Source organism: Arabidopsis thaliana, chromosome 3 (assembly GCF_000001735.4).
Source record: "Arabidopsis thaliana chromosome 3, partial sequence".
Taxonomy (NCBI): Eukaryota; Viridiplantae; Streptophyta; class Magnoliopsida; order Brassicales; family Brassicaceae; genus Arabidopsis; species Arabidopsis thaliana.
In genome coordinates, this window is record NC_003074.8 from 9,171,983 (window position 1) to 9,194,593 (window position 22,611).

Sequence of the window (22,611 nt, forward strand, 5' to 3'; positions counted from 1 at the left end):
ACTAAGCTTTTGTTGTCTCTTTACCAAAGACGATCTTGTTTTTCTCGGGAAGAGACAAAAGATTCTCTTCTGTGTTTCTTCTTCTTCTTCAGAGACAATCTTACGACGTTGTTTTTCTTCTTCATATAACATCACCGCCGTATCAACCAGTACATAGAAATTCGACCACATGTTCTTCCCTGAAGCAGTGAGATGATCGTGATTGTAATACATACTAGTCATTGTGAATTTGTGATTAGAACCGAAAACTTCAAGTTGTTCTGAGAACAAAATCGTGAGTCGCAAGGAAATTACAGAAAGTGAGAGAAACTGGGAGAAAGTGAGAATGAGAGAGCCTCTGTTGCCTTTTAAATACTTGTGCTCTCTGCTTAATGCTTACATCAAACTTAGGGTTTCCTTTTTTCTTTGAGATTAGTAGTTTAATTACTGCGATTAGTAACTAATTATAGCCGTTGTCTGATTAACCTTATAATTACGATTTAGTCACTGACTCAGTGACTCGGTATTTCCTTTTTTCAGGTAAGTAATTTGCCTTTTTGCTTCAGGTTTGTTTAGTTTACAGTTTGATTGGTTAACATTTTTTTTCCTTTATAAATATAAGTTTACTCAGAAATATTCAGTGATATTTTAATCTTTTATCAAATATTATGCCGGACAATGTATCCAAATGGGTTTTGTTTTTCGTGCTCTGTTTTTTTTTTTTTCTTTGTCTATTTGGTTGTTTTAAAACTATGCTTCTTGTGTTGTTTGTTTGGTTCATTCCTTCTTAATTAATAAAAGAATAGGAAAATAAATATTTTTAAGAAGTTAAGAAAAACTGATCTACAGTCGACACAATGATGAGTTATCTTAATAAATATGAAGGAAATTTACTGCTAGTGTATCAATTTTGTTTTATGGTTTACTTGGTCATTTACTGAGATGATGTTTAAGGGGTTTCACTTACAAATTAAGAAAGTAAAAATTTCTAGCTAGGCAAACCTTTAAAGTAAAATACTTTAACTGTTTTACTGTTAATGATGGTTTAAGGTTTTCACTAACAAATGAAGAAAGTAAATAAGCATATAACAAAATATCTGTAACATACAGATGGTTGCCAAATATATTTTTTGTTTTTTGTTTTGTTTTGCATAAGATGATAAGTACATCATTTAGTTTGGAAAAAAAATCTTTCAAAAAAATCATTCCAATTGATAGGAAACTAGATTTTGCGGCAAAAGATACTCTATATATCCCATTTTATAAGATTTTTTGGTTAAAAGTACATATATTAAGAAATTTCTTTTCACTAAAAAATATATTTTAAACCATGCAATTGCAACCTATCATAAAAACCCGCATAATATAAAAATCACAAAATATTACATACATTTTTTTATTTTTGAATAAAACATACATTTATAAAATATTACATACATTTATTTATTACACAGAAACATATAAAACATCTCGTAAACTGAAACAATTAAAAAACTAAAACATCTTATAAAATGGAACATTGGGAGTATAGTATGACTGTATGAGTGTGACTGCAAGTCCTTGCTACTATTAACTAAGCAGTACATATGTTTTTGGGTAACGATTATTTAATAAATAAATCTGCTGTCAACAAAAAGGAAAAAAAAAAACATTTAATTGTTTCTATAAGAAAAAGTGCATATAAGATTTCATTAAGAAAATTAAAGCATAAAATAGATTATGCATGTCATGATGTTAGCAATGACATAGCATTCAAAATGATGTTAGCAATGACATTGCACACACAAACAAATGTGTGCTTTCAATATAAAGGTTAAAAAATTACAAAAATGTTGGTTGTACTTAGCTAAATCCATTAGTTTCAAGTTGTTAAACTTATAATCACTAGAGAGTTAGGCTTTTATACGTCACTTTAACCAAAAAATTCCAGAATCACTTTAACCTGGTAAAATTTCCTTTCACCAGGTTAATTTAGTTTTCATATTTCTTGTAAATATGACTTTTTAGTATGAAAAAGTGAAATTGCCTTTTATAAAACATAATTTGGTAAATACCAAATAATATCATTTTTTTACATTCATCCTAAATTTTTATACTAATATTTTCATTTGCAAGTTTATTAACGAATCAACTCAAGCAAAAAGTATAAAAGATTTGAATTGGTTATGTACGTGTGTATATATCAAACAGGTCGCATTCAAAAGTTCGAAATTCTTATATATTGGAAACAGGTAAATACTAAATAGTATTGTAATCCGATTCACTAAATTAACCAATAGTATTGTTTATCACGATGACACTTTTGGGTGGCTATTTTATCCATCCGATTCTTATTTCCACTCTAAATAAGTGTAGTGTCCAACGTTACCGTCTCCACCACTACCACTATGCTATCTTTTTCTCTTATAAAAATATTATTAGGTAACAACTATTAATAAACAAAGCTATATACTCTATTTTTCTATATAAGGCGTGAGTTCTCCACAAGCCTCCTCATCAATCAAGATCAAGTAAGCATCACTACTTTGTACTAAATCCAAACCATGACTTCCAACGTTCAGCTTTCAGAAACAAACAGCCCAAGGAATCAGAAAACCCGTCCGAGAGCAGAGAAGGAGGAAGTGGACTACATGCAGAGAGCTCAGTGGCTAAGAGCTGCCTTGCTTGGAGCCAACGATGGTCTGGTCACAGTCGCTTCGCTAATGATGGGTGTTGGTTCTATCAAAGAAGACGTCAAAGCAATGCTTCTCGTTGGTTTTGCTGGCCTTGTTGCGGGTGCTTGTAGTATGGCTATTGGAGAGTTTGTGTCTGTGTGCACCCAAAGGGATATTGAAACTGCACAGATGAAGAGAGCTATTGAACATAAGACATCACTATCAGCAATCGACGAACAAGAGGAGGTAATGTAGCTAGTGTCTAATTAAACACTAAACTTTACTCACACATAAAAATAAAAATAGAAACCTATGTATACGTATTTTCCCATAGTTATTACCTACACCAATCTGGCACTATTTTTTGAATCATATTAACAAATTTTCCTTATTAGTTAGCATGTAGGCTTTTGAATTTTCAGCTCATATATATATTTTAAAATATATCATTTATATTTTATGATTAAGTACAATGTGACTCTTTTGATGACATGTGATTACTATATGTATAAGTTGGCGTTTGAAAAACAATGAGATAAAAATTTCGTATTTAAAGATATATGAGTCACATATTTATTGCCAATTCATTTTGTAATCGAAACTTCACACTATACAAAATTATCCTTGTTTTCTTTTAGATGTACATGACATTTCTATATGATTACATTTAGTTATAAAATGTATGTTTAATGGTAGGAGGAGAAGAAAGAAAGGCTGCCAAATCCAGGGCAAGCAGCAATTGCATCGGCGTTAGCGTTTTCAGTGGGTGCAGCAATGCCGCTTCTGGGCGCTGTATTCATAGAGAATCATAAGGTAAGAATGGTGGTGGTAGCGGTTGTGGCCACCATAGCATTGGTTGTGTTTGGAGTGACTGGTGCGGTCTTGGGAAAGACAAGTGTGGTTAAGTCGAGCGTCAGGGTGGTGATTGGTGGTTGGATGGCTATGGCTCTTACCTTTGGTCTCACCAAGTTCATTGGCTCTGCAGCCATGCAAATCTAGAGGCTCTTTCATGTGGTCCTTCTTTCCATGCATCACAACTAGTGTTCCGTTATGTTTGTATTCTAATCATCACACTATCTCCCGAACTACATACATATGTAATGTAGACTTTTTTAATGCACAACAAAAACCAAAAAAGTTAATAAATGGTTTGTTAATCGATCTCCATTTCCCAAAAACGTGACTAGAACAACTGTTTAGAAAATATCGTTTTCTCGTATATTATATCTAAATTCGAGATGTTGTAAGACTTAGAAAAATGATTTACGCTTCAAAAATTCGTTACAACCAAAAATTGATCACTAACCTAAGAATACTATTAATAAAAGATTTGTTTTTTTTTTATTAATGGATATGAGAGAATTTGAATCTTCAGTTAAACAATTTGAAAAAAAAAGGAGCTATGAATTGAATTTTGATAGCTTGAAGAAAATTATCCACCATAAAGAAAAATGACTACCAAATCTCGAATATTGTGGGAATGCATATATATGTTTACAACAAGTTTAGTTACTCAAGTAACTTTTGGTAGACATAATATAAAGCGCCTTTGTAGTTATTCCATAAACCACTAACCATAGTCGATAACATATCGATAAATCCTTCAAAAACTTTCGGCCATTCCTTAAGAAATTGGTCAAACCATGGCATTCCTTTCTCCCTCACATCACCAATATTCAATGAGATGGAATCTGAAATTCTTATGACTCGTCCTTTCGCCAAATCAAACAAGATAGTAAACACTTCAGTGATTACATCAACTACTACCTTACACAATTTGGGAACGAAAGACTCGGCTGTATCTCTTACAAGCTTGATCAAGGCATTAATTGCTTCTCCTGGAATCTTGAATGTTTGAACAAATAGAACAAAAGAACAAGCGGCAACATGGAAGATCACATAAGAAATCGAACTAGACAACAAACTTATAGTCAAAAAGATCAAATTTGCTAAAGCAGCTATCATCTTCTCTGATCTTTTTCTTTTTGCCTTTTGGCTTAGAAAGAAAAACAATATAACCGACGTGCACTGCTTATGACTTTTTCTAAAGAATGTTTCAGAGGTGCTTAGTGACAACATTTACAATTTTATTAGGGGACTAGTTTAGTTACTTTGATTAGTAAAACTGATTTTGAGGCTTTTAAATAAGAAGTATTCATTACGTTTGGGCCATACAGGCCCATAATATTGGCCCTATGATGGTTTAGCCCATGATGATTAAGCCCATGATTCTCCCTTCCTTTATCCCTACGCTTCCCTCCAAAACTTCTCAGTTCAGACTTTTCCCCAAATCCTTAGCAAGATTTTTCAACAAAAATGGCGACACTTGGGACTTCTGGAGTTTCACATCCACCTGACGAAGCAAAGGTTCTATTATAACAAAAACGCTTAAAACACAACTGTCTAGGGTTCGCATCTACGTTTTCCAAGCATCTGTGTAAAAGCATTTTAGGGTTCTAAACTAAAGATGATCACATCTATCAAAGTTTCCATTGTTAATTCCCTTCTTTTTTTCTTCTCAAATACCAAATGCCTCAACAACTCACAAGTTTTATTCATATGCAAATCTTCTTCTTTTTTTCTTTTCCTTTTTTTGTGGCGTAAATGAAAAAAGACTAACGAATCAATTTACATTACAAGTTCATTCATCTGTATTAATGTGTCTGACCTTACCTAATTTGGAGACGGTAAACTTGGTGAGCAAGTCCATTTCCTCTGTATTAATAATGTAGCGACTAAAAGTTAACATATCAGTATATCACTACCGAATTCTTCAATAAGGGTTTTGTTTTTCCCAAATCTCTTGCCTTTTGCTAAGATCGATCATTCACTATTTTATCATGTCTCTGTTTCTCAACCAGCCTTCCAAGTTGTGCCTAGGCCAACCTGCGTTGATGAGATCCTCCTCTCATTTTCTCTCTAATGGTTTCTAATCCTCTTCACTGCAATTTCCTCCTTCTTCCATCAACGGCTGTGGAGTCGTGACTCAAGGTCGCCACACTTGTTTGGCAAAGAAGGTTACTGAGGATAAATGTGAAATAATGTGGTCAGCTTACCCCTGCGTGGCAGCTAGTTTCATTCACGACGGAATGTTATCTTTCTTTGATGATACATGTACATGGGAGTCGGATATAGCAGTACCAATACAATACTCGTCGCCTCCTTTTGTAACTTTACCTCGTTGCCAAACTCAAATTGTCACCATCATCTTCTCCTGAGGACGAGGACTGTGTTGTGGCTGTCAAGTTTTTGGGACCTCAACTCAGCTTTTTCAGACCTGCTTAAAGCAACTTTGAGGGGTGGACCAACGTAAGAATCGCAAACCCTTGCTTTTACTCCTCCCAAGTCATGTTTTCCAAGAGAGATGACATGTTTCGTATTCCTGGATCTGGAGGCCACATCATCGGATCTTGGGATCTCCACAGACACAAGCAAAAGAATCAGAGGTTGCGGCTCCAAAACCGACCAAGACCCAACGCGAGCTTCTGGAATCTTGCTTGACGAGCGTATTCTTGCTGGAGTCACAACCAACCAATGAAACCTTCTTGGTTAAGTGGTACAAGAAGACCTCTCGAAAGATCATGAAAACAAAAGGTGTAATGGTGTTCAAGCTAGACCATAAAGGAAACGCTATTTACACTCAAGACATTTGAGAACTCTTCATTTACCTCTCACAATCTGATTGTTATTGGACAATGACAAAAAAATTTAAACTTTTACCCAAACTCTTAACTTCAAAATTTTCAAAATCAATTCATAAAGTATTGGTAAGAGCCTTTGCTAATAACTTCTCATTGTGGATGCTCTAATGTGCAAGTGCATATGACATCTAATTATTTTGAAGCATGCAATTGCTGTTAGAGCTAGCTCACACGAGAAGGACTCATATATAGTAGTGGATTTCAGCGTTAACACTAAGAGCATATAACATTACTAGATCAAACACTTGTGATATATGTATAAAGATCAGAGACCTTGTTACCCACTTACCCTAGCTAGTTTTCTCAAGTCCTATCTTAAAGTCCGTGTAAGGGACACATGCATGGGTTAACAAAGCAAAATTTGGGTATTGAATGATTCAAAAAGTTAAAAATCTTGGTCGTGAAAAGAAAGAAAGGATAATGTGTTTTGGATTGAAGTTTTGATGATCATGAAACTGATCGGAGCTGGCAAAGCCACAGACTTGACGATAGGCTTAAGGCATATGGATTTTGAATATAATTAAACCATGCGAGAAGTAAAGATTCGTTTGGCAACCAAAACATATATTCAAAGAATCATAAGAAGAAAATTTATAACCCTAATTCAAAATAGACTATCGATACAGCTTGGTCGATGATTTTTTCACGTTAATTCAAACGATTCCAAACTTTACAAAATCTTACATATATGAAATACAAATCTTAAATACAAACGTATAATCATAAACAGAAAAAGAAGAAAAGAATCATACAAGTGCATAAAAACAAATATAAATTAAGACTTTGAAGGAGATTGATGCAACGAGTCTTCGTTCCTAGATCGTATGGATCCTCATAACGACGACACTTAATGGTCAACACCACAAGGGAAAAAAGACAAGATACGGCGAAAAGTCCTAACGGAATTAAAACTTTGTTGACGAACAATGTATCCATCGTTTGCTTCTTTTGTTTTGTTTGTGTCCTTCTTTTTATGCTTTATATATAACCTACGAAACCTAATGCTAGTTTTTTTTTTTTTTTTTTTCTAACATTACTGATAATTATTGTGAGATTACAAAAGAGTAATCTTTATTTTATTTTTCCTTTTCTAACACCATTGATAATTATTGTGAGATTACAGAAGAGTAATCTTTATTTAACCGCTCTGTATAGTTATAAATTGTAATCAATTTTATTTTATTTTTTATTTAAATTCTTTTTCTTTTTCTAATTGATGTAAGAATTACTTTTATAATGTATCCTTAATCAACATCTAGAATTGTCTTTTTCGGTATTCTGTATTCACTATTATAAATACAGTCTTTAGCATAATCTAAATAACTAATCATTAAAGTAAGTGAAAGTCTCTTTGATATAGTGGTTAACCAAAGGTTTATTAATATTTTTACATCTAGATTTGGGGTTTGAGTTTTAAAAAATAAGATTAATGATGCAAAGCTTATCGAATGTCCAAAATACCACATGTAGAGCTGTTTGTAATGGTTTGAGCGTTGTAGAGAAAGCATGTCATACATACATAATTATGTCCATCACAAGGATGTCATACATACATAATTATTCCTTGAAATCTGAATATTGTGGAATGAGTTGCAGCGTGGAATCGTTGTTCGTAAGAACTGTTCATCGTAATCACATATGCGTAGTTAAGTATCATTATAATAATTAATAAGAATAGATTACATATATAATTCAAAAAAAATCATTAAAGTAGAATGATATAATTGTGAAGAAAAAAAAGTATAAAATAAAATTTTAGTTGAATGAAACTATGTTTGAATTTTATTTTTTTAAAAATCTTTGATTGATTGAATTCAATTTTCGAACCCAAAATAACATATCGTTTAACACACTTTGATATCTTGAATTTTAATTTATATAACTCTTATTTTCTTTCTTTAGTTATTTTTCCCTTATTCTTTTTCCAGTTTATCTAAACAAAAGGTAATTAATTTCAAAATTCGATAAACCCTACTATTTGACATCTTCTACGAACGGGCACACCGGAGAATCAGCTTCTCGTTCCGTACGATGTCGGCGACACTCCGACGCCTCATTCTTCTCACCTCCACAAATCGCTCCCGTAATCTATCTCCGCCGTTTCTTTCCACCGCCGTGAACCACCTATCTCTATCATTCTCTTCCGTCTCATCTTCACCGGAATCACACACTTCCCCTTCCCGGATCCGAACCCGAACACCACTCGAAACTCAATTCGAAACATGGATTCAGAATCTAAAACCAGGATTCACAAACTCCGACGTTGTGATAGCGTTACGAGCTCAATCCGATCCAGATCTAGCTCTCGACATATTCCGATGGACAGCTCAACAACGAGGCTACAAACACAATCACGAAGCTTACCACACTATGATCAAACAAGCAATCACCGGAAAACGAAACAACTTCGTCGAAACGTTAATCGAAGAAGTAATCGCCGGAGCTTGTGAAATGAGTGTTCCTCTCTACAATTGCATCATCAGATTCTGTTGTGGTCGTAAGTTTCTCTTCAATAGAGCTTTCGATGTTTATAACAAAATGCTTCGATCAGATGATTCAAAGCCTGACCTTGAAACTTATACTTTGCTACTAAGTTCATTGCTTAAGAGATTCAACAAATTGAATGTGTGTTATGTGTATCTACACGCCGTTAGATCGTTAACGAAGCAGATGAAATCGAATGGTGTGATTCCGGATACGTTTGTGTTGAATATGATTATCAAAGCTTATGCAAAGTGTCTTGAGGTTGATGAAGCTATAAGAGTGTTTAAAGAGATGGCTTTATATGGCTCTGAGCCTAATGCTTATACTTATAGTTACTTAGTTAAAGGGGTTTGTGAGAAAGGTAGAGTTGGACAGGGTTTAGGGTTTTATAAGGAGATGCAAGTCAAAGGAATGGTTCCGAATGGGAGTTGTTATATGGTTTTGATTTGTAGTTTGTCTATGGAGAGGAGATTGGATGAAGCTGTTGAGGTTGTGTATGATATGTTGGCGAATTCGTTGTCTCCGGATATGTTGACGTATAATACGGTGTTGACGGAGTTGTGTAGGGGAGGTAGAGGGAGTGAAGCTCTTGAGATGGTTGAGGAATGGAAGAAACGGGATCCGGTGATGGGTGAAAGGAATTACAGAACGTTGATGGATGAGGTTTATTTTTTGAATAAGGGATGATTGATTGGGTTCTGTTTATCTGAAAGGCGATCAATCGGCTAAGCTTAAGGGCTACAAGATGGGGGGGGTTTGTTGCAAAGTCTGTGTTCTGCACTCTAGTTAGTGAACCCCAAATCTCAGTAATGATCTGAATCATAAGGGTTATCAAGTTTTGAGCTTCAAGATTCTGTGTTCTTGAGATACATAACAGGTTGAAGCATAGTGTGATTGGAAGACTGAAGATCTCAAGCCATGATAGCTTAGAGATATTCTGTAATTGCAATTTGATTCAAGGATTCAAAATCATGTTGTCTTTGTATCATGTTCTGTGTAAATGAGGTCTTATGACAATCAAGGATATCAATTGTTACTGACACTACTTGCAAACCAAAAGCTGTTCAGCATGATTCTTAACGCCCTTTTGTGTATTATTACTGTTGATGCACAACTATAACATTTGCTGTTACAGGATCTACATTTTCAGACAGGTCACAAGATTCTTATGTTAGCTCAATATCTCATACGAGCATTGGTTACAGTTTATTCTATTTTAATGCTCTAGATATATCTCTTTGTGGTTTTATTGATTCTGACTGGATTCTGCATCTTTATAGGGGATTCTCTTGTTTTTTGGGAAGTCAAAGAAACAGTCCATTATTTCTCGCAGTTCTTCTGAAACAAAATACAAAGCAATGACTCATGGACAATGCTGCAATTATTTCTACTACACATTGCTAAGAATCATGTTTCCCATAAAAGAATTTGAACACATTGTTCTTGAATGCATTAGTTCTGATTTCATGAAAACTTTACATGTTTGTTCTAAAAACTCCATTTTGGTTGGAAGGTTTAAAAATTGATTTGTAACATATATCGTTTCTGGAAGCTTATAAGTTATTAGAAGATGATAATGGTCATAGTTACGTTTTCTAGTTTGTTCAATGACTCTGGAGTACACATTTGTTCATTCAATGAAACTGAAACAAAGGTACAAAGTACAATGTGAATGACTCCGTGATCTGCCGCTTAAAACACGTTAGTTTTTTCTTCTTGGGACACCGCTTGAAAACACGTTAATTAGGTGAATCTGTGGATACACATATGGGCTTAATGGCCCCTATATATAATACGATGATAGGCCCATTACATTTAGTTGTCTTCCACAACAAAAGAGTACCCTGAAACAGATCTTTCGTATAATCAGTGACGTAGAGATCGAAGACGATGATGAGCTCTGCATCCGCCATGAAAGCTGTTGGATTTTTGCTTCTGCTTACCATTCTAACATTAGGTAAATACATCTCTTCTCTTTTTGCGTCTTTTACATCCTTATCGATTTCGATTTGATTCAATCTCATAGATCTGATCTCCGTTGATTTGTGATGATGATGATGATGATCTTCAGCTTATGCGAAGAAGTCAGGTGATGTGACAGAGTTGCAGATTGGTGTTAAGGTGAGACAAAACGCTATTTCCACGTCTATGATCTTATCTACTCCATGTTTGATTCTCTGTGTATGAGTCTGTTCGAGTGACATTGAGTTTGATCTCAATTTTGCGTGATGAGATGATGATAATGGTCATTAATCATTATTACGTAGTTTAATATCAAATTCATTTGAAGTTGGTCTCAATTTTCGTGATTAGAAGATGTTTATGGTCATGATTACGTAGTTTAACTTCAAATTCATTTGGATTTGAGCTCAATTTGCGTGATTAGAAGATGATAATGGTCATAGTTACGTTTTATAGTTTTATTATTACTTACAATCATTCTAGAGCTTTTTCTAGACAGTTTTTTGCAATTTGCATCAAGCTATATACTTGAGTTTTGCATTTGTTTTCGAAATGAAGACATTGGAAATGGATTTGGCTTCTATACTCTTTTGGTTAATGCAGTTTCCTGACCCTTGCATGGAATTGTTGTTTCTATTTTACAGTACAAGCCTCAGAAATGTGATCTCCAGGCTCACAAAGGGGATAAGATCAAGGTTCACTATCGGGTAAGTTTTATTTGAAGCTTCTACTACTACTAGTTGTTTAACTTATTGCTGGGAAGGTTCTTTCGTGCTTGCTTGATAGTATTTTGATTGAGCTAATAGAAGAGCCATGGAAGGGATTTTTTCTTATTGCAACATTTAAGAATGTTCATATAACATCAGGGGCATGGTGAATTGCTGAAAATGTGGAATGAACTTCATTAGTATTTAGTAAAAATGTTGATATTGGATAGCTTAGAACAAACAATAATAATGAATGAATCTGATCTAAAAAATGCTTGGCGAATAACGTAGTTCTCTGTTGCAGGGAAAGTTAACTGATGGAACTGTCTTTGATTCAAGTTTTGAGAGAGGTGACCCTATTGAGTTTGAGCTTGGAACTGGTCAAGTCATCCCAGGTTTGTTGCTATTTCATCGCATCAACTCCATCTTTTTCCTTCGTTATTGTTACCTTTTTTTTGACTGACAAAATTGAAGGTAATGCAATTAATTCGAAATGTTGCAGGATGGGACCAGGGTTTATTGGGAGCTTGTGTAGGTGAGAAGAGAAAGTTGAAAATCCCATCCAAGCTTGGTTATGGTGATAACGGCTCACCACCAAAAATCCCGGGTATGTTATGTTATGAACCTGGCTAGTAGATTGTTTATTTCCGTCCTTTTATCTAATGATGAGGCTAGAGAGAACATTGATACTGAATTGATCAGTCAAATAAAAATTGCTGTACACGTTAAATGACAAACCAATAACGCATTTGTACCGTAAGTGCATCAGAACCAAGAATAGGGAGATAGATACTGAGAGTTGTTGTGTTGTGTAAATTTTCGACCCTAGCTGCATTTGTTAAGAATGTGACATTACAGTTGAGACTAGATGTTCCATGAAATGAGTGTAAGTGGATGGTGAATTGCAGGTGGGGCGACACTGATATTCGACACCGAGCTTGTTGCTGTGAACGGAGAACCATCCAGCGAAGCGAAATCAAAGAATGAGCTTTGATTACACCATAATTGTTTTTCATTTAAAAGGAAACCTTGAGTAGTCATCGATGTTGGCATTTGAATCTTAAACAGCCTAGAATCATTTACTTTGCTAGTTGAAGACAATAATTATATTTTGGTCATAACATTAGTTATGTTGGCAGTTCTAAAATGACAACTTGGCCAGAATAGAACGACGTGCAATCGCAGATAATCAGAAAAACATTGGCCAATTTAGTAAACATGTACAATCTTCCAATTGTTTACGGTGCCCCTCTCTCAGTCCCACGTTGGATCGGTTTTTGGGCTTTTAAGTCTAATTTAGTGAATATTGACCGACCCAATTGAGTTTTTTGGGTTTATTTGTTTGGTTCTGTCTATTGTCATCGAATCCTTTCCTTTAGGGTTTGTTTCTGCATCTTCAATTTGTTTCATAAATCACACATAAACAGGGAACAAGTAAAATACTTCTTTGGTTTTATATTTGTTTTGTTAAGGTTAACCTAACTAGTTTTCCATAAAGAGAACGAGAACTAACGAGTTTGCGCTATATCGATCCTCATTGAATGACTAAGATATCCAATCTTCCAAGGGATTTGGCGGAAGAGGTGCTCTGTAGAATTCCGTTGACGTCTCTGAGAACTGTTTGATCTTCTTGCAAAACGTGGAACACGTTATCCAAATATGAGAGCTTTGCAAAGAAGTACCTTGGTGATCAAGCAAAATTAGCTGCAAAGGAAAGAGAGTTTATGATGGTCGTGATGATGAATTTTAGGGTTTAATTGATGAGAGTCAATCTTCAAAACAAGGTTGAATCATCATGTATAAAACGTGAAGCTAAACTTATTAGTTTAGGCGATGAAGTTGATATATCTCAAGTCTTTCACTGCAACGGTTTATTGTTATTCATCAGCATCACCAAAGACAAGACTAGGCTAGTGGTTTGGAACCCGTATGATTGGGGACATACCCGTACGATCGAACCCACACATAACTGCCACATATTCAATAGGTATAATATATGTATGCTCTCGGATACAACAAGAGCTAGCAGCTAATCCCACAAAATCTTGAGGTTTGTTACTTACTGGATGAGGGTTATGGATGAGTTCATAATCTACGATTTTAACTCTGATTCATGGAGGGTTCTTGATGTCACTCCAGATTGGACGATAAGTTATATGAACCTTGGCGTGTCTCTCAAGGGAAATGCATACTGGTTTGCTACTGAGAGATATTCCGAAACAGACGATTATTTCTTAGTCTGTTTTGATTTCACAAGAGAGACATTTGGGCCTCTTTTGACTCTTCCGTTTGTGTTTGTTAAATCTGAAGATGTTATGTGTGTATCTAATGTTAGAGAAGAGCAGCTTGCGGTTTTATATCAGCCGTGGGATAAATAAAAGATGGAGATCTGGATTACGTCTACGATTGAGCCCAACGCGGTGTCGTGGAACAGCAAGGTGTTCTTATCAGTGAGTATAAGAAAACTCATTGGCCCTCCGTTTCAGTTTTGTTTGGGGAGTTTCTTCATTGACGAGGAGAAGAAAGTCGCTGTGGTTTTTGATAAAGACTACAAAGATAAGCGCAACATAGCTTACATCATTGGAGACTTTGGAGTCGATGGATCCTTTAAAGAAGGGATCTCGGAGAATCAGCCTACGCAATGTGTTACCCACTTATGTGCTCTTATGTTCCAACTTCCAAGTCTAGTGCAATTTAATTAGTCGACCATCTACTTCTTGCATATTTTTGCTCGTTTTTTTTTCCTACCTAACCATCTAGTTCAAACATTATCTTTTGCTAAAGTTGGGAAGTGTGGTGGAAATGTCTTCTCCTTTTTTTTCTTGTAATGAGTCTTGTACGGTGGTGGTTATATCGATCTACGTCGGTTGTGTTCCCCTCGGTGATCTCGACCTCAGCGTAGGTGGCGATCAATGTTGGAAATGAAAATTCCTCCTCTGGATTATCAGTCTATCTTTTATTGGTATATTGCCATATATGTCTTCATATGGTATTCTGCTATCTTTCAATGAACATCACAAAAATAGTGATGCTTAATGTCTTCATATGATTCCCCTAAAGTTAGTGCTTTTGTGTTTTGTGTGACATATGGGATTGTCATATATATTTCGAATCTTTTTCGTTTGTTACACAATTAATTGCCTTAAAAAATTCAAACTATTAATTAAAAAGAAAAATCAGATAATTAAAATTCAGTGGCAACTATTGTAAATAAGTACCAACTCCAAGATTTATTTCACAAAATGGCTGCAAAATGTATATGTAGATATTTAGCTTAAGGAGGAGTCTAAATTTAACTTTAGAATTTTTTTAGAATATAATGTATATTAGAGTAAAAACATTTAGAATATACATATAAGGATTAAATTATATTGTGTATTATTTTTTACTGCATAAAATTGATTTGTAATTTTGAGAAATATAAGATAAATTTGCAAAAATTAACGAATTGGAAGATTGTTTTGCAAAAAATCCAAATATTTTGATATAAATTATTTGATCTATTGTTACCATATATTTTTGAACCATTTAATCCGTATTTTTCCTTGAAATGTGTTTGATATGGTTTATTTTGCATAAACAACTTGATTTGTGAATTTCATTTTCCTATTTGAAATCTCTTTACTATATAACTAGCCTTGTTGGGCGCGATCCACATATGTATTATATGATACTTTTGCTCATTAGTTAAAAAAAACAAAATGAATAGTTATTAGTCAAAACCCAATGTAGAGATATTGCCGACGTAGTCAACACATATGAATATGATATGATCCTGCAAAAAATTTTAACGACGTTAGAACCTAAAGAACATATGTGTTCTGGAACCACCTTTCTGTCACTTAACTCTGTCATCACCTTTCGAATAAATGATTTAAGGAGTTCTCTAGAAGACTAGAATCTTCCGTAACCTAAAACTCAACCTCATGTAGAAAGACTCACAAATCCAATTCCTCTATTCTCCTGCGAAAAACGGTTTCTTTATATCTCTCACGATTTGATTTCCTCTTCGCTTTTTTTAATTGAATTGAGATTGATGGATGATAATTTTAATTTCAAGATTTTTTTGTTAATCTTGTAATGGAAAATATTAAAAATAATTGCTTCAATATTGCAAAGCTTTGATATTTTAGAAAACAATTTTATTTAATAAAAGTGATATATATATATATATATATGTTATAGTATATTAAAAGTAAATTAGATTTAAAAGAAAGTGAGTGTATAAGAGACAAAACACGAAAAAAAAAATATGATTGAGGATGACAAATGGATTATAATTTCATATATATACATAATGAATTCAAGCTTGTAACTTATGAAAATTTAGGGGGATAATTAATACTCAATTCTAGATTTATTTATTTGCAACGTATCCATCTATACCTAGAGAATTTTTAATAATTTGTAAGCAAAAAATCTTGAAAGACCACAAATGGATTTGAATTTGTTCTGGATTTGTACTGTGATAATCCATTTTGCTTTGCTTGATTAGTTTTTACTTTTTACCATTGGTAATAATTTGGGATCATGTTTAGTTGTTTACTAGATAACCAATTTTGTTGGGCCTGATCCAACAATTTTGCCGATTATAAAGTAAATAAGTGAATAGTTAAGCCCAATATAAATTTACGAGTGACGGATCATCTGTGTTCTCGAACCATCTTTTTAACGAACTCTCTAGAACCCTTTTTCTTTTTCACCCAAAACCCAACCTCGTATAAATCTCACCAATCCATTTCTTCTCTTCTTCTTTGCGTTTTTTGTTTGGAACTGAATCGAAAAAGATGGATGCTAATTTCGAGATGCCTCCAGTCGGTGGAATGAACGACGACGACGACATGGATTTCGGTGACGGCGCCTCGTTTCTTAAAGTCGGTGAAGAGAAAGAGATCCAACAAGGTTTGAAGAAGAAGCTTCTTAAAGAAGGTGAAGGATATGAAACTCCTGAGAATGGCGATGAAGTTGAAGGTAATTAATTAATCGATTCAGATACTAATGCTTTTCGATTTAGGTTTTTTTGAATCGAAGCTTGAGCTTGATTTGTTTCTGCAGTGCATTACACTGGAACTTTGCTTGATGGGACGAAGTTTGATTCGAGTCGTGATAGAGCAACGCCTTTCAAATTCACTCTTGGACAAGGTTTGTGATTCTCATCTCCTAAAGACCTAATAGTTTCCGTATAGTTAGTAATCTGGAGAATTCGGTAGACTAATTTGATAGATATGAACTTGAATTGAGATATAGTTGTTGTTAAGTTCAAAATCGAATTTTTGTTGATGAATGTGTAATGGTTTGTGGTTGTTGGCATTGTGTTTTTGCAGGTCAAGTTATTAAAGGATGGGATATTGGTATTAAGACGATGAAGAAAGGTGAAAACGCTGTTTTCACTATACCTGCGGAGCTAGCATATGGGGAATCTGGTTCCCCGCCAACTATTCCTGCGAATGCTACGCTTCAGTTTGATGTGGAGTTGCTTAAATGGGACAGTGTGAAGGATATATGTAAAGATGGTGGTGTGTTTAAGAAGATTCTTGCTGTTGGAGAGAAGTGGGAGAATCCAAAGGACCTTGATGAAGTTCTTGGTGTGTGTTCACTCTCTTATGGCCTGCTTTAGAGGTTGGTGTGTGTTTGATTTTGCTAACGGTGTTTCCTGTGTATTTGTTAATTCAGTTAAGTTTGAGGCGAAACTTGAGGATGGTACTGTTGTTGGGAAATCTGATGGTGTGGAGTTCACTGTTAAAGATGGTTAGTGCTCTGAATTCTTTTAAGATATGATGGGATATGTTGGATAATGTATTCGCTCTTTGACATTCTTTGTGATCTATGATCATTAATAGGTCATTTCTGCCCTGCACTTACTAAGGCTGTGAAAACTATGAAAAAGGGTGAAAAGGTCCTTCTGACAGTTAAACCACAATGTAAGACGATTTGTCTCAATTGTTTTTTCACTGATCCTGGTATGGTGTGTATATCATCTCTTATTCCAATGTGCTTCTGAATGAGACAGATGGTTTTGGGGAGAAGGGCAAGCCAGCCTCTGCTGGTGAAGGCGCGGTTCCTCCTAATGCGACGCTCGAGATCAATTTGGAGTTAGTTTCGTGGAAAACAGTGTCAGAAGTAACTGATGATAACAAGGTTGTGAAGAAAGTCTTGAAGGAAGGGGATGGATATGAGCGTCCTAACGAGGGGGCAGTTGTGAAAGGTTTGCATTTCGGATTTTAGTACACTCATGTCTTCACCAGATATAACGGTTTCTTACGGGGTTTCATTTGTTTCTTTCTGGCAGTGAAATTGATAGGGAAACTTCAAGATGGTACTGTATTTTTGAAGAAAGGTCATGGTGAGAATGAGGAACCGTTTGAGTTCAAAACAGATGAAGGTAACTACACAGTTCCTAGTATTTTTCTGATAACTTTCCTTTGGATAGTTGGATGTGCTGGATTTTCCATGGCTTACTTAGTCATGGTAACTCATTTACTGGATGCTTAAACAGAGCAAGTTGTCGATGGACTTGATAGAGCTGTCATGAAGATGAAAAAGGGTGAAGTGGCATTGGTGACCATAGACCCTGAGTATGCCTTTGGTTCTAATGAGTCACAACAGGAATTGGCTGTGGTGCCGCCAAACTCAACTGTTACTTATGAGGTTGACCTATTGACTTTCGACAAGGTTAGTGAAGTATTTTGGATGCTTATGCCGCTCACAATTCAGTCAATATGGAAGTATAAGAGTCCAACACTTGTTTGTCATTGGCTTTTTAGGAAAGGGAATCGTGGGACATGAACACTGAGGAGAAGATTGAAGCTGCTAGTAAGAAGAAGGAAGAAGGAAATTCCAAGTTTAAAGGAGGCAAATATTCCCTGGCTTCCAAGAGATATGAGAAGGTATATGATACGAACTACTTATTGCTTTATGAGTTATAAGTCGAACAACATCTTACATGGTTAAGTTTCTTCTCAGGCTGTCAAATTCATTGAATACGACACATCCTTCAGTGAGGAAGAGAAGAAGCAAGCAAAAGCATTGAAGGTGGCATGCAATCTAAACGATGCAGCCTGCAAACTCAAATTGAAAGATTACAAGCAGGCCGAAAAACTATGCACAAAGGTAATAATAATTGGTTGTTAAGACCACAAGTCCTTTATGTCAGTTTTAAAGCCTAGCTGAACAAAACTGATGGAGATGGTGGTTTTGGTATTTAGGTGTTAGAGCTAGAAAGCACCAATGTGAAGGCCTTATACCGGAGAGCGCAAGCGTACATGGAGTTGTCTGATTTAGACTTGGCCGAGTTTGATGTCAAGAAGGCCCTTGAAATCGATCCCAACAACAGGTTTGTCTCTTACTCTTTAACTCTTATTTAATGTTACATTTGGCTTTTGTATCTTTTAATCCACAGCATGATAATGTCTTCTTTATATACTAACAGAAGACTAAATTTGCTATTTTATTTGCTAATGATAGGGAAGTGAAGCTAGAGCAGAAAAGGTTGAAGGAGAAAATGAAGGAATTCAATAAAAAGGAAGCCAAATTTTATGGAAACATGTTTGCGAAACTAAGTGTAAGTATCTCAATGGTTTGATCATATGTTATAAGTAGATGATAGTAGTTAGTGGGAATATGATGATAACCAAATCTTGTATTGGTGGGAACTTGCAGAAGGAATAATCAAAAGATGGAGAGGCAATGAGCACCTGAGGTCTTGAAAACGTTGCAAGAACTCTGCATTTTTCATTTTCTACTCTTTTGGTTTGTTGCAATGTTTTCTAGTTTTTCAACCTGAGCGTTAGTGAGACACTAAGACTTATAAAACAGTGAGAGATTATCCCAATGTGTTGCTTTTTTCGTCTGATTGTTGGTAGAAACTTGGAGCTATTGATAGCAAAAAAAACCTAACTTTCCAGATTAATTTGAGTTCTTAATATGATATCGAGACAAAATAGTTGCTTGTGCCGTTGTGTTGGACCTTTGGTGGACTTATACCACCGGGATGAATCATAAACCACTGATTCGCAATTACGGCTAATTCTACTGGTTTCAACGTGCAGCAAATAATCAATCACAACTAGATCATCTTTAGTGGTACGCGTAGAGTGTATTTCACACTCCAACAAATTTTTAAGAGCTCTACGAATGTGCACAAGGCTTTATTGATTATTGCAACGATGTCGCTTAGTTTACTTAATAATATGTTGAAATCCAAGATATTGAATAGGTAAATATCCCACTGATCAATACCAGCCAGCCCTCCTCATATAGTGAAGTTTTTTGTCATATTTATATGTAAGCTAGACATAGACCAAACGTAGCCAAAACCTCAAGAATTCCACCAAGAGGTAAGGGTGAGCCATCTGAGATCTCATTAGATAGTAGTGTTGATCGCTAACCATCTCGTACATGTCGGATTAGTAGGCTTCTCGTATGAGATTGATACGGGGTCAATCTCATATGACATATCATTGGAAGGTACCTTCCCTTACGAGATCTCGACAAATATCAAAACAACTACAACACTTTTCTTGGTAAAGGTACAACTAGGCCAATACCAGAAGAAGAAAAAAAATAAGCTCACCAAAGTTGCTGAAAATGCCTAGGTAATGAGACATGATTTTAGAAATCACTTGAAACCTTCGCTCATTTTGAATAAAAGTAAAGGGCATAAATGATTGATTGCATCAAATATATTTTTACTTTTCGGACAAGCTTTTACAATGGATTGGATATATTTTCTTGTGAGAAGAATAGAAAAGGGATATTCTATAACTGCTTTATATCTCGTGTCCGTCCACGTCACCACATCTGACGACTGGAATAATCCTCAGGTACCATCGGATATACTTTCCTAAGCACCGGTCTTACCTCAAATATAATGAGATAAAACTTTTTATTAAACCAAATCTTTATCTTCCCATAAATGGTAAAAACAAAACATAGAAAGCTACGAATATTCCAAGCTAAATTCTCTACTTAAGTTTTAGTTATAAATGTGATTCTCTCACCTTTTCACTTTTCACTAAAATTCTCATCAATCACACTATTATAGCTCTCAGCAATCATCACTCAAAAATCTATGGCGATTTTCTCCAGAACCAAACGTGTCACTGATCCACTTGACGACGACGCGAAGGCTCGGATCTTGAGCAGCCACAGTTACATCCTAGACCAAGATTCTCCTCGACTCTGCGAGCTCGTACACGGGTTTCTTGAGGATGGTCCTGAAGAGTCATTCTACGACTCTGACCCCGACCTGTCTGAGACTTCTTCAGCTGAACATTCTGGTGAAGCTAGTGTGGAGATCGTGAGAATGGCGGTGAGCTTCTCCGATTCCGATCCTTACCGGAATCTATTGCTAGCTCACGTTTTGAGAGCCGTGGAGGTATATTCCGGTTTTAGGTCAAGGAACAAAACTGTTTTCCGGGATAAGGTAGCTTCGTTTCTGCGAGAGCTTGGTCACGACGCCGCGGTTTGTGTATCAAAATGGACCTCTTCATCCAAACTCATCGCTGGGAGTTACCATTTCATTGACGTCGTTCACAAGCCGTCAGATAATGATCAGAAGGCCGTCCGTTACTTGGTTGATCTAGACTTTGCTTCGGAGTTCGAGATCGCAAGGCCAACGCGCGAATACACGCGTGGGCTGCAGCTGCTGCCTAACGTTTTCGTAGGAAATGAAGAGAATCTAAGGACGATCGTGAGAGAGTCATGCGACGCGGCGAAGCGATCAATGAAGAGCCGTGGCTTGTCTCTTCCACCGTGGCGGAGAAGCTCTTACTTACAGCATAAGTGGTTTGGTCCGTACAAAAGAAAGGTGGGATCTAGTTTGGGAGTGAAGCCGTTGAATAGTGACGCCGTTAGTTGCCGATCTTTAGGGTTTGATGACGGCGCCGTCAATACTCGTTTGTTCATCAGGGCATGATCCATATGCATGTGGTATGAAGTAGACTAGTATAAAGTGTAGGCGAATAGCTGGAGACTACACTTCTTTTTATTCAATCTGACTGACTATGTATGTTCTCGTTTAATATTAAAAAAAAAGATTTGTTCTAAATCAGTAACTTAAAGACTAATAGAGGTCAAACTATTAATCAGTATCTTATCATTAATTAGACCAAAATGTAAAATACTTAAATGTATCAATCAACCTGGATTATGTGGCATTCATTTGCAATGAAATCTCGCTAGTAATGTTGATGTGTGATATAAAAAAGAATATGCAAATGAACCATAACAGTGTCAGTTGACAGTTAATATGTGAAGAAAGAAAAAAAAAATATGAGTTTAGATCATCAAGATCGGAGGCTAGAAAAAAAAAAAGATGGGAGGCTAGAGACTCATATGTCAAGCTTTACTTCTTATACTTTTTAATTAAACTTCCAAAACATCAAGGTCCTTTCATTTTCAATTTGACTTCTAACTTTATTCCAAATTTTGACCGAGACTATAGGAAGTCAAATATGAGTTTGTGAGTTAAGTTTGAGCTCTCACAACCGCTGGGATAATCTCAAAGGTGAATATCTTAGGTATAATTATTTTCATCCGAGTGCTTACTCACATGAATTTGTGTCTAAAGGTTTTGCTCGGATTTTACATATTTTCCGCTACATCATATTTCACCGTCGGATAATCCTAAAAATAATTTGGAGACCATAAAGATTTTTGAGATAGCTTCCAATGCAATGAGAATCAAACGATCACTTTTGACTAAGACTTTAGGAGGTGATATGTGAGTTTGTAAGTCAGGGCTCTCAAAGCTGAATATCTTAATATATGTTTCAATTATGGCAACTGTCCAAATGAGCGAAATGAAACTTTCATCCCAATGTAGTACTCATAGAACTTAGTTAATATACGTTTTGCTTGCGTTAAATTTTCTTAAGTAATGAGAATTTGCCGTTTATCTAGAAATTACCTAAACGCCGATGGTTTTTGGTTCATTCGGTTGGGTTTCTGAATCTCTCAGTCGAATATCCCCTCAAATGTACTAACTTGTATAGTTTATGTATCCCATTGAACGGGACCTTAACTGCTTTATGTATCATAAACCCTGAATATTGTGCATTTCAAAATATATTTCTGAAATTATTTAGTTTTGGCTAATCGTTTCCACTCTATAAGACTATAACT

The 22,611-nt window shown here is 35.4% G+C and overlaps 7 protein-coding genes, 1 long non-coding RNA gene and 2 pseudogenes across 11 annotated transcripts in view; 8 read left to right on the forward strand and 2 right to left on the reverse strand.

Moving 5' to 3' along the window:
• The window catches only part of AT3G25182, a 1,149-nt pseudogene extending 927 nt beyond the window's left edge, over positions 1 to 222 (reverse strand). The window contains exon 1 of the transcript in view: positions 4 to 222. The remainder of the gene's footprint in view (positions 1 to 3) is intronic.
• Positions 223 to 2,415: 2,193 nt separating this feature from the next.
• Positions 2,416 to 3,884, forward strand: AT3G25190 (Vacuolar iron transporter (VIT) family protein). Its single transcript, NM_113425.2, has 2 exons — positions 2,416 to 2,879; positions 3,330 to 3,884. Exons 1-2 carry the CDS (start codon positions 2,523 to 2,525, stop codon positions 3,630 to 3,632), a joined length of 660 nt encoding a protein of 219 aa, NP_189156.1. The 5' UTR covers positions 2,416 to 2,522; the 3' UTR covers positions 3,633 to 3,884.
• Positions 3,885 to 4,949: 1,065 nt separating this feature from the next.
• Positions 4,950 to 6,286, forward strand: AT3G25200 (uncharacterized protein; the record flags this gene model as incomplete). Its single annotated transcript, NM_113426.1, has 4 exons — positions 4,950 to 5,000; positions 5,651 to 5,757; positions 5,853 to 5,942; positions 6,028 to 6,286. The coding sequence occupies 4 exons, from the start codon at positions 4,950 to 4,952 to the stop codon at positions 6,284 to 6,286; spliced, it is 507 nt and encodes a 168-aa protein (NP_189157.1).
• Positions 6,287 to 7,013: 727 nt separating this feature from the next.
• Positions 7,014 to 7,217, reverse strand: AT3G04895. Its single transcript, NR_141132.1, has one exon. It is a non-coding gene; the product is annotated as an other RNA (long non-coding RNA).
• Positions 7,218 to 8,261: 1,044 nt separating this feature from the next.
• On the forward strand, positions 8,262 to 9,973 carry AT3G25210 (Tetratricopeptide repeat (TPR)-like superfamily protein). The gene has a single exon (NM_113427.5). The coding sequence runs from the start codon at positions 8,366 to 8,368 to the stop codon at positions 9,503 to 9,505; it is 1,140 nt and encodes a 379-aa protein (NP_189158.3). The 5' UTR covers positions 8,262 to 8,365; the 3' UTR covers positions 9,506 to 9,973.
• A 660-nt stretch (positions 9,974 to 10,633) lies between these two features.
• On the forward strand, positions 10,634 to 12,697 carry FKBP15-1 (FK506-binding protein 15 kD-1). The gene is made up of 6 exons (NM_113428.3): positions 10,634 to 10,775; positions 10,890 to 10,939; positions 11,425 to 11,487; positions 11,792 to 11,882; positions 11,990 to 12,094; positions 12,396 to 12,697. The coding sequence occupies exons 1-6, from the start codon at positions 10,709 to 10,711 to the stop codon at positions 12,479 to 12,481; spliced, it is 462 nt and encodes a 153-aa protein (NP_566762.1). The 5' UTR covers positions 10,634 to 10,708; the 3' UTR covers positions 12,482 to 12,697.
• Positions 12,698 to 12,705: 8 nt separating this feature from the next.
• Positions 12,706 to 12,810, forward strand: AT3G25221 (uncharacterized protein; the record flags this gene model as incomplete). Its single annotated transcript, NM_001125222.1, has 1 exon — positions 12,706 to 12,810. The coding sequence occupies one exon, from the start codon at positions 12,706 to 12,708 to the stop codon at positions 12,808 to 12,810; it is 105 nt and encodes a 34-aa protein (NP_001118694.1).
• A 177-nt stretch (positions 12,811 to 12,987) lies between these two features.
• On the forward strand, positions 12,988 to 14,189 carry AT3G25225 (annotated as a pseudogene). The gene has a single exon.
• A 1,924-nt stretch (positions 14,190 to 16,113) lies between these two features.
• On the forward strand, positions 16,114 to 19,648 carry ROF1 (rotamase FKBP 1). Of its 2 annotated transcripts, none has more exons than NM_113429.5 (13): positions 16,114 to 16,458; positions 16,543 to 16,629; positions 16,812 to 17,072; positions 17,161 to 17,235; positions 17,328 to 17,408; positions 17,498 to 17,692; positions 17,777 to 17,869; positions 17,984 to 18,159; positions 18,252 to 18,374; positions 18,451 to 18,597; positions 18,693 to 18,820; positions 18,952 to 19,048; positions 19,147 to 19,648. In NM_113429.5, exons 1-13 carry the CDS (start codon positions 16,275 to 16,277, stop codon positions 19,153 to 19,155), a joined length of 1,656 nt encoding a protein of 551 aa, NP_189160.3. In that variant the 5' UTR covers positions 16,114 to 16,274; the 3' UTR covers positions 19,156 to 19,648. The 2 variants fall into 2 exon arrangements, with proteins under 2 accessions (NP_189160.3, NP_001118695.1); NM_001125223.1 differs by having other exon boundaries at positions 16,199 to 16,458; positions 18,952 to 19,046; positions 19,150 to 19,437.
• Positions 19,649 to 20,510: 862 nt separating this feature from the next.
• On the forward strand, positions 20,511 to 21,633 carry AT3G25240 (sulfate/thiosulfate import ATP-binding protein, putative (DUF506)). The gene has a single exon (NM_113430.2). It carries the CDS (start codon positions 20,558 to 20,560, stop codon positions 21,401 to 21,403), a length of 846 nt encoding a protein of 281 aa, NP_189161.1. The 5' UTR covers positions 20,511 to 20,557; the 3' UTR covers positions 21,404 to 21,633.
• Positions 21,634 to 22,611: the final 978 nt, after the last annotated feature.

Excerpts from the sequence above, each read along its gene's own strand:
- FKBP15-1 (NM_113428.3), top strand. The coding sequence starts at position 10,709 with ATGATGAGCTCTGCATCCGCCATGAAAGCTGTTGGATTTTTGCTTCTG. Across the intron at positions 10,776-10,889 it reads GCTTACCATTCTAACATTAG|CTTATGCGAAGAAGTCAGGT; the intron begins GTAAATACATCT and ends GATGATCTTCAG. Across the intron at positions 12,095-12,395 it reads CTCACCACCAAAAATCCCGG|GTGGGGCGACACTGATATTC; the intron begins GTATGTTATGTT and ends GGTGAATTGCAG.
- AT3G25190 (NM_113425.2), top strand. The coding sequence starts at position 2,523 with ATGACTTCCAACGTTCAGCTTTCAGAAACAAACAGCCCAAGGAATCAG. Across the intron at positions 2,880-3,329 it reads CAATCGACGAACAAGAGGAG|GAGGAGAAGAAAGAAAGGCT; the intron begins GTAATGTAGCTA and ends GTTTAATGGTAG.
- ROF1 (NM_001125223.1), top strand. The coding sequence starts at position 16,275 with ATGGATGCTAATTTCGAGATGCCTCCAGTCGGTGGAATGAACGACGAC. Across the intron at positions 17,409-17,497 it reads TCTGACAGTTAAACCACAAT|ATGGTTTTGGGGAGAAGGGC; the intron begins GTAAGACGATTT and ends TGAATGAGACAG. Across the intron at positions 18,598-18,692 it reads CCGAAAAACTATGCACAAAG|GTGTTAGAGCTAGAAAGCAC; the intron begins GTAATAATAATT and ends TTTGGTATTTAG.
- AT3G25210 (NM_113427.5), top strand. The coding sequence starts at position 8,366 with ATGTCGGCGACACTCCGACGCCTCATTCTTCTCACCTCCACAAATCGC.
- AT3G25240 (NM_113430.2), top strand. The coding sequence starts at position 20,558 with ATGGCGATTTTCTCCAGAACCAAACGTGTCACTGATCCACTTGACGAC.